Source organism: Cherax quadricarinatus, chromosome 6 (assembly GCF_038502225.1).
Source record: "Cherax quadricarinatus isolate ZL_2023a chromosome 6, ASM3850222v1, whole genome shotgun sequence".
NCBI lineage: Eukaryota > Metazoa > Arthropoda > Malacostraca > Decapoda > Parastacidae > Cherax > Cherax quadricarinatus.
In genome coordinates, this window is record NC_091297.1 from 17,037,886 (window position 1) to 17,046,972 (window position 9,087).

General features: G+C 39.5%; 1 protein-coding gene across 5 annotated transcripts in view; it reads right to left on the reverse strand.

The window, feature by feature from the left end:
• The window catches only part of LOC128692382 (uncharacterized), a 257,585-nt gene that overhangs the window by 78,938 nt on the left and 169,560 nt on the right, over positions 1–9,087 (reverse strand). For all 5 annotated transcript variants that reach the window (XM_070080697.1, XM_070080691.1, XM_070080702.1 and 2 more), the window contains one exon: positions 3,409–3,502. In XM_070080697.1, coding sequence (XP_069936798.1) covers positions 3,409–3,502 — 94 coding nt within the window. The remainder of the gene's footprint in view (positions 1–3,408; positions 3,503–9,087) is intronic.

Below are 9,087 nucleotides of genomic sequence, written 5' to 3' on the forward strand. Positions count from 1 at the left end.
GTGTTTGCCATGATATTTGCTCTAGCTGGCACTCAATTGAACTGGTGCTCCCACAAGGTACTAAGTGGTCCCTGATTTTTTTCATACTGCGCACACTAAGTGCACAGACCCATTCTTTCATGTCTAGGCGCCTCAGGCTTATCGTGCCAAATTTGAAGGAATGAAAAATAAAATGCTGATCTATGTTCGGAGCACTGCACACATGCATGTAGATCTACATGTGGACAGTTTAAGGGTTAAAATACAATTGTTCCTGCATGTGGTGAAGAGACTTCTGTCTGGAGTGCCCTAACATTGGTAGAGTTACTGGAAAGTCTAATTCTACTGGAGAGGATGGCTGTCCATCAAAATATTTACTGATTATGGAAGACAGAACACCTCCAGATGAATCTGGTGCAAGTGAGAAAACTTGCAGATCTTTAAGACCAGATTCAAAAGTGTCACCAAGGAGATATCACAAACTTCAAAATTTCTGCTACAGGTTTGCATTACTGGGTTGTGCTATAAGCAACAGCCAGTAACAATGTCACAAATATCATTAAGTGCCAGAGGTCACACTGGTATATACAGGATGGCCCTAGTTATACAACAGGTTAGGTTCCAGGTTACTGCTGTAAAGCAGAAATCGCTGTAAAGTGAAACATAGCCTTTTTTTCATTTTCAAATGAATATAAAAGCCTGATAAAATGTTTACACTATCATATATTAAGTGAGCAATAGAGCTAGGCCTAAAATATTTTCATCCTAAGCTTATAGGGAGTGGTGAATATATTTATCACAGGAAGTCTGAATAAATGAAGAATGGGTATAATTGAAAACTGTTTCATTAGCAAAACATGGTAACGCAAAGCACAGTAAAGCAGGACCTGCCTACATATGCAGCTGATGGTCTGAGAGTGTCTGGATGGCTGCAGCAATTACCACAGATCAGATTCTCTACTTAGCTTCTTAATTCAATTCCCCCTTCATATGTCAGACCATCACAAAACACCTAACAGCCACCAGGTGATCTAGGGCTGCATGTCACCAACAGATGGCTCCAACAGTTTTGTGCTTACAGTTAGCAAAGAAGATTACAGGACTTGAGTTTGCTTTTATGTGCATCAAATGTATGATGTCTAAGTAGTAGGTTGGTAGACAGCAGCCATCCAGGGAGGTACTACCGTCCTGTCAAGTGGCTGTAAAACGGAAACCTGTCATTGTTTTACGTGATGGTAGGATTGCTGGTGACTTTTTATTCTGTCTAATACACATGCAAGATTTCAGGTACGTCGTTCTACTTCTACTTACACTTAGGTCACACTACACATACATACATGTACAAGCATATATATACACACCCCTCTGGGTTTTCTTCTATTTTCTTTCTAGTTCTTGTTCTTGTTTATTTCCTCTTACCGTCATGGGGAAGTGGAACAGAATTCTTCCTCCGTAAGCCATGTGTGTTGTAAGAGGCGACTAAAATGCCGGGATCAAGGGGCTAGTAACCTCTTCCCCTGTATATATTACTAAATGTAAAAGGAGAAACTTTCATTTTTCCTTTTGGGCCACCCCACCTCAGTGGGATACAGCCAGTGTGTTGAAAGAAAGAAAGAAGCATGAAAGATTTCAGGTACATCTTGCTACTTCTACTTACACTTAGGTCACACTGCACATGCATAGACGAGCATATACATACACACATGTCCCTCTGGGCTTTCTTCTATTTCCGTATTAGTTCTTGTTCTTGCTTATTACCTCTTATCTCCATGGGGAAGTGGAACAGAATTCCTCCTCCGTAAGTCATACGTGTCATAAGAGGCGACTAAAATGCTGGGAGCATGGGGCTAGTAACCCCTTCTCCTGTATATATTACTAAATTAAAAAGTAGAAACTTTAATTTTTCCTTTTGGGCCACCGTGCCTCTGTCAGATACAAACAGTCTGCTAAAAGAAGAAGAAAATGTATGATATATAGTCTCCTCTCAAAAATATCTGGCATGCAATTAAAAAAGGGTTCAATGCTGCAGTGTATAAATCAGAAAGAATTAAAAATACTTTGAAAGCAAAAGGTCAAATGACCAGATACTGAGTTTTGTATTTTCTAAGTTCCCCCTAATAAAGATCCTTATACTGTTTGAGTTGAAGATTAAGACACATATGCAACAATTGGGTATCTTTATTGATGAAACATTTCACCTACACACAGTAGACTTCCTCAGTCAAATGCAAAGGGAGCAAGTGTAGTAGCGAAATAAAGATGATGCAGTCAGTCCGTCACCTTGGAGAAAAAGCATTTGAGGTGGTCAGTCCCTCAGCCTGAAGAAGACTTCAGCTCCATGGTCCAGAAAAAATTGAAGGCAAAATGACAATGGTGTAAGCACACATGCAGACAATCACAAACTGATGCAGAATGAGTCAATCACTCAGCTAGTCAGGAACAATGAAAACAGACACACTGAGGATGAAACCCAAAATGTACTAACTTGCAATTACTAAGCAGAGATGGTCTATTTTGCCAAGCATACGAGTAGACCTGACTGCCATTCAATATATAAGATTTGGTCTGCTTCATGGCTATTATAATTGGACACTTCATTAAATATACATGTTGAGCCTTTGTCTGGCCAGATTTTTTTTGTTTGTTTTAGCTGATATCCACTTAAGGAGGTCTATTTTATTGCAGGTTTACTGTACTTTGTTTACACAATGACCCAGGATATTCCCATGGATATAAATAAATAACATATTAATTAGCCTAGGATAGCACAAGATAGTCAAACAATGTGACTTATTTCCATGTAGAAGAAATACTTCTTATAATACAATTGAAACAATTGTAATATTAGAACTATTTCTTGTACATTCTGTTAGAAGACCAAACTAATTAAAAAATATAACAAAAACAATTTATACTGTATATTTCAAGTGGAGCAGTGTTGAGCTAAGTAGGTTCCCAAGTTTGAAATACTGGAACACCTTAAAAAAACACCTAATATGAAAATAAACTAATGTAAATGGTATTAAACATCAAAAAAAGTAAAAACTGAAAAATAATCATAATTTGGCATCAATAAGTTGTAAAACATAAATATCACTGGTGCAGTTACACTGCCAACAAGTGATCATTTTTTTGCCAACTTCAACACAGATTATCATATTCAACACACCATAATTTTTAATCAGATTCCACTCATTTTAATCTTATCTGATTCATAAAAAATGCACCCTTTCAATTTGTAAGAAAATCTTTTTTTTTTTTTTTGTCAAAATCTTGCCACACACAGAGTAAATTTATTTTCCAGGTATGCCACAGTTAAGGGGTTAAAAACTAACTATAGTTGAGAGGTTAAGACCTTTTATAAGAACTCTTGAAGATGCTATAAGTGAAGTAGTAAAGAGATTCACCTATGTATGGAGTGCAACTTACTTTCTTTCGCAATTCTCCCACTGTCATTGATGATGTAACAGCGAATGTTATGGGCCCTTGGTGGCTGTTCTTATCCTCAACATACATTTTAACACTGTAAGAAAAAAGATATTTGAGGTAGTACCTACAAAATATACCAAGATTACAAACATTAATCCTGATTCCTCAAACTGAACAGCAACAATACTTACATTATAAAATAAAAATTTTCATAACTGTATGATGGTACAGTAAAACTTCAATTTAGCGGACCTCATTTTAACCTTTTCGAGGTCAGTGCTGTAGTACCACGGGTTTCAGCTCAGGGTCTGTGCCATAGTACGTGATGAGCTCAGCTCACTCAGATAAGCAGTGAGTGGTAAATTTGGGTCTAGATATAAGAGAAAGTGGGTCTATGTGGTGAGCACACACCATATAACACAATTCTGTTCCACACAGTGCATAGTGGGAAAAAAAATGTGATTGTGTATTTGGTTTAAAATAGTGATTTTGAGGTATATTTTTGGATGGTTTTTATGGTTGTATTCTTGGTATCATTTGATAGAATAAAAGATATATTACAGAAACAGAAATGATTTTGATTGGCTTCAGGACTGGAAGTTGCTTGATATTGAGTTCAAAATAGTGGAAATGTTCAGTTTTTACCCACATTCCAGAGGGCTCAAATTACGTCATTCGTCCAAAACGCGTCTCAGTCTAATACACTGGACCCTCGACCAATGATATTAATCCATTCCAGAGAGCTTGTCCTTAGCCGAATTAATTTTCCCCATGAGAAATAATGGAAATCCAATTAATCCATTTCAGACAGCCAAAAGTATTAAAAAAAAATAATTTTTTTTTTCATGAAATATACATTTCCCTACAAAGAAAACAATAAGATATGCACAATAACTCTGTAAATAAATACTAAATTGACACTTACCTTTATTGAAGGGTATTGTTGAGTGATGAGACACTTTTTATTGAATACTCTGGGATTTTCAGTGATACATGAGTAAAGGCTTCGCTTTGCAATCCCTACTAGCATTACAACAAAACATGAATGTTAGCCTGTCTTTCACAGGCTTGTGTCCTGGGAGTGCCTTTTCCTCCTGAGTAATGTAGGTCTAGTTTGGCATTGTCTTCCAGAACAGGCCTGTTTCATCACAATTGAACGCTTGTTGGGGATGGAATTTTTCAGTTTTACCATGCCTTATCACACTGTGTATGCCACTACGATTCTTAAATCTCTCAAACCAACCTTTGCTGACCTTAAATTCACCAATACGAGCACTAGTTCCAGGCAATTTTTCCTGTTCACCTGGGTGTTAGTCGGTGGTGCAGCAGCAGCTGACAGTGGTGCAGCAGCAGTTGACCGTGGTACAGAAGCAGCTGACTGTTTTACAACAGCAGATGACCGTGGTACAGCAGCAGCTGACGGTGATGCAGCAACAGCAGCAGCTGATGGTGGTACAACAGCAGCTGATGGTGGTGCAGCAACAGCAGCAGCTGACGGTGGTACAGCAGCAGCTGACAGTGGTACAGCAGCAGCTGACTGTAGTACAGCAGCAGCTGACCATGGTACAGCAGCAGCTGATGGTGGTGCAGCAACAGCAGCAGCTGACGGTGCTACAGCAGCAGCTGACAGTGGTACAGCAGCAGCTGACTGTGGTACAGCAGCAGCTGATGGTGGTGCAGCAGCAGCTGACGGTGGTACAGCAGCAGCTGACAGTGGTACAGCAGCAGCTGATGGAGGTACAGCAGCAGCTGATGGTGGTGCAGCAACAGCTGACGGTGGTTCATCAGCAGCTGACAGTGGTACAGCAGCAGCTGATGGTGGTGCAGCAACAGCAGCAGCTGATGGTGGTACAGCAGCAGCTGATGGTGGTGCAGCAGCAGCTGATGGTGGTGCAGCAGCAGCTACAGTGGTACAGCAGCAGCTGACAGTGGTGCAGCAACAGCAGCAGCTGATGGTGGTACAGCAGCAGCTGACGGTGGTGCAGCAACAGCTGACGGTGGTGCATCAACAGCTGATGATGGTACAGCAGCAGCTGACGGTGGTGCAGCAGCAGCTGACGGTGGTGCAGCAACAGCTGACCGTGGTACGATAGTATTTCTCACCCTTTTTACCACAGGGTTGGCACTAGAGGCTTTCTTTGGGCCCATGGTGGCTTATTTAGCAGTTACAAGCATTAAAAACAATGGAATAATACAAAATGTATCGCATGTATGCGTGAAACCGTCCACCCTGGCTCGTAAACAATGGCACACTAGCTGAAGGCAGGGCAGCTGAGGCGCTCAGGCTGGACGGCGAAAGGCGGACACGTTTGGGATGAATGTCCTTACCTGAGTTTTTCATCATTGGCTGAGCCAATATTTTTATGCAAAAACGCATCATTACCCGATTTTATCATCAGTCAATGCCATCATTGGTCAAGGGTCCACTGTACGTGTTTATGAATGCGCTGACATTATTTATACAATTATTACAATACTGCAGTAGTCTACCTAACCATAAATCTATTTTTTGTGTCAATAAAATTCAAAATGGAAAGCATGTGTAATACAGGAAAGGTCTGGAGACATAACTAATAACAGAGGAAATGCTGTTTTAGTGCCAGGAATGTCTACATTGTTTATTTCTTATAGTTTCTTACTGATGGATATTCATTTTAGTAGATTAGTGTAACCCTAAGTAGTTCAAGAATGTTTGGGCACATTTTAGATTCAATAGATCTGTTCAACAGCACTACAATGGTTGGGGTTAGCACACGTCAAGTTTTCATATACAGTGGACCCCCGCTTAACGATCACCTCCAAATGCGACCAATTATGTAAGTGTATTTATGTAAGTGCGTTTGTACGTGTATGTTTATGGGAAAAAATTCGGTCAGTACTGGCACCTGAACATACTACTGGAATAAAAAAAGTTCGTTAACCGGGGGTCCACTGTATATAAACGAAGGTACATTAGCTTTATTTCCTGTTTATTTTTTTTTTAGCAAATTTATTGCTGAGATTACTCCTAAGGGAGTAGTTGATGAGAGAGGGAGCTTGGCAAATTATCCCTAAGAAAATCTTTAAAATTCGGATTAGGAATTTGGGATTTTTCTAAGGGAGTTGTAAAGTATTAATATTGGTAGCTAGTTTAATTTTGGTAGTATCAGCAGAGGTTCTCAAATTGAGTATTGGTGCTATTATTGGCCTAAAATTGAGTACAGCAATACCTTGCAGAGTATGGTTAATGCGTGTCAAAAAAAAATATCATGCTATGCAATACCATACTGATCAAGGTATTATTATAATGTGGTTTTAATATAATGCATTCCAACAATACAATTAAATTCACTGAATCACAAAAATATTTAGCCATTTGCTTAGTACAAATCAGTGTACATAAAACTTATATTTACTTTTAATGTAATTTTTTCTTTTATTTTTTAATATTTTATTTTTTTCAAGTAACTTTTATGGCCTGTGAGACCAATATAAGGTATATTGTATATAAATTTATTCACTGTATGCTACACAATAACCACACAAATATTGCTATCGTTCTATTGTTTACAAAATATGTACACACAAACCAACAATAAAAAATGTTGTTTATTACTATTTTTCTATAATATACAGTGGACCCTCAACTAGCGGCAGCATTAAGTAACGGCAATTTCGTCTAACGGCGCTTTTTGGTGTAAATAATGTCTTAACCAACGGCGAAAAACTCTACCAACGCCTTTCGTCCGGAACATGTCCATGTGCCTGGAGCGCGGCCTGAGTGGGCCCAGCCATTCCAAGACTCAGTGTGCCACTGTTTGCAAGCTGTTGCGATTGGTTTCCATGTGTGCATCCCATATATTTTGGATTATTCCACTGTTTTTAGTGCTTGTAACCTCTAAACAAGCCACCATGGGCCCCAAGAAAGCTTCTAGTGCCAAGCCTGTGTTAAAAAGGGTGAGAATTACGATGGAAATGGAGAAGGAGATCATTGAACAATAAGAGAGTGGAGTCTGTATGGCTGAGTTGGAGAGGCAATACACGTACAACAAATCACATTCAACCTTCAGTACTATCTTGGCGAACAGACAGGTAATCAAGGAAGCTGTTGTTGCGAAAGGTTCAAGTATGTTTTCAAAATGGAGATCGCAAATAATTGAAGAGGTAGAGAGACTGTTATTGTTATGGATAAACGAAAAACAATTACAGTGGAACCTCAAAAGTTGAACGTACCACATATCAAACGTTTCAAAAATAGGGCCATTTTTTCGGACAAACTGTCCCTATTATCGAACGCGCCCCTATTTTCGGACTGCCAGGTACGGGACCTGTCTGCCGCCCACTCTGTCCGCGTCCCCGCGCAGGCGCCGTGAGCAGTCTAGCTTTGTTTATGCTTGAGTGAACACTAACCTGCGCTCTCATTCACATATTTTACAATTATTTCGTTGTGTATAGTGCTTGTGGGACTGTGAAATAAGCTGCCATGGGCCCAAAGAAACTTGCTAGTGGTACCCATGTTGTAAAGAAAGTGAGAAACACCATAGATGTGAAGAAGGAAATAATACAGTAGTATGAGAGTGGTGTGAGACTTGAGCTTGCCAGGATGTATTCTCAGTAGTAGTACCAGTTCCTAGTAACCAGTTACCAGTAACCAGTGTACCAGTAGATGACTCACTACCAACAGTCTGTGTGAATCACTAACTGTTATTCATATTGCTGCTGACCATAGCAGGATTTCAAACACCCCTCACCCTGTAGGCACTTGTGAGTCAGTCTAAGATAGAGAGCAGAGAGAGGCAGGTCGGTTGATGGTGCTTTCCCATACTTTCCGTTATATTATATGTACTACCAGCCTACGTGAGTATTCTTACCCCATCCACGTTATCGAAAACCCACATGACAGTATGGGAAAAACAAGTCGACCATCGGTTCTATCCTGTCAAAGAAAGAACAAATCAAGGAAGCTGATGTTGCGAAAGGTGTTAATATAGGGAGTGGATGAGGTGCCTTCATCAAAGATTAAAGAGATTTGTGCCAAGTGGAATGATGTCCAAATGTTTGTGCAGAAGTACCACCCTGAGCAAGCTGAAACGAGCCATCTTTGCAACAAGTTCAGTGACAGAACCATGTCCCATTTTAGGGAAATGTTAAAGAGGCGCCAGAAACAGAGGACTATGGACAGTTATTTTGTGAGACAGGGGTCCAGTGACTCTCAAGCTGGTCCTAGTGGCATTAAAAGACAGAGATGGGAAGTAACCCCAGAGAGGGCATTACCTGAAGTCCTCATGGAGGTGGATTCTCCTTCCAAACACTAACCCCAACTCCCTCTCTCCTCCCTATCTTCCAGATGCCATCACCAATCTTCAATAAAGGTATGTAAAAATGTTATTTTATATGTATTACTATACATAATTAAAAACTATAGTATTTGTTGTATGTAAAACTGTAATTAATCTCTATAAAATGTATTTTTTGTGTGAATATTTTTGGGTTTCTGGAACGGATTAATTGTATTTCCATTATTTCTTATGGGAAATATTGCTTCTAATTTCAGACTTTTCGAATTTAGAACTAGCTCCTGGAACGGATTAAGTTTGATTTTTGAGGTTCCACTGTATTAGGTGATAGTGTTTCTCAGTCTATAATTTGTGAAAAGGCAAGGAAGTTGCATGATGATCTCATTAAGAAAATAGTGCTGCT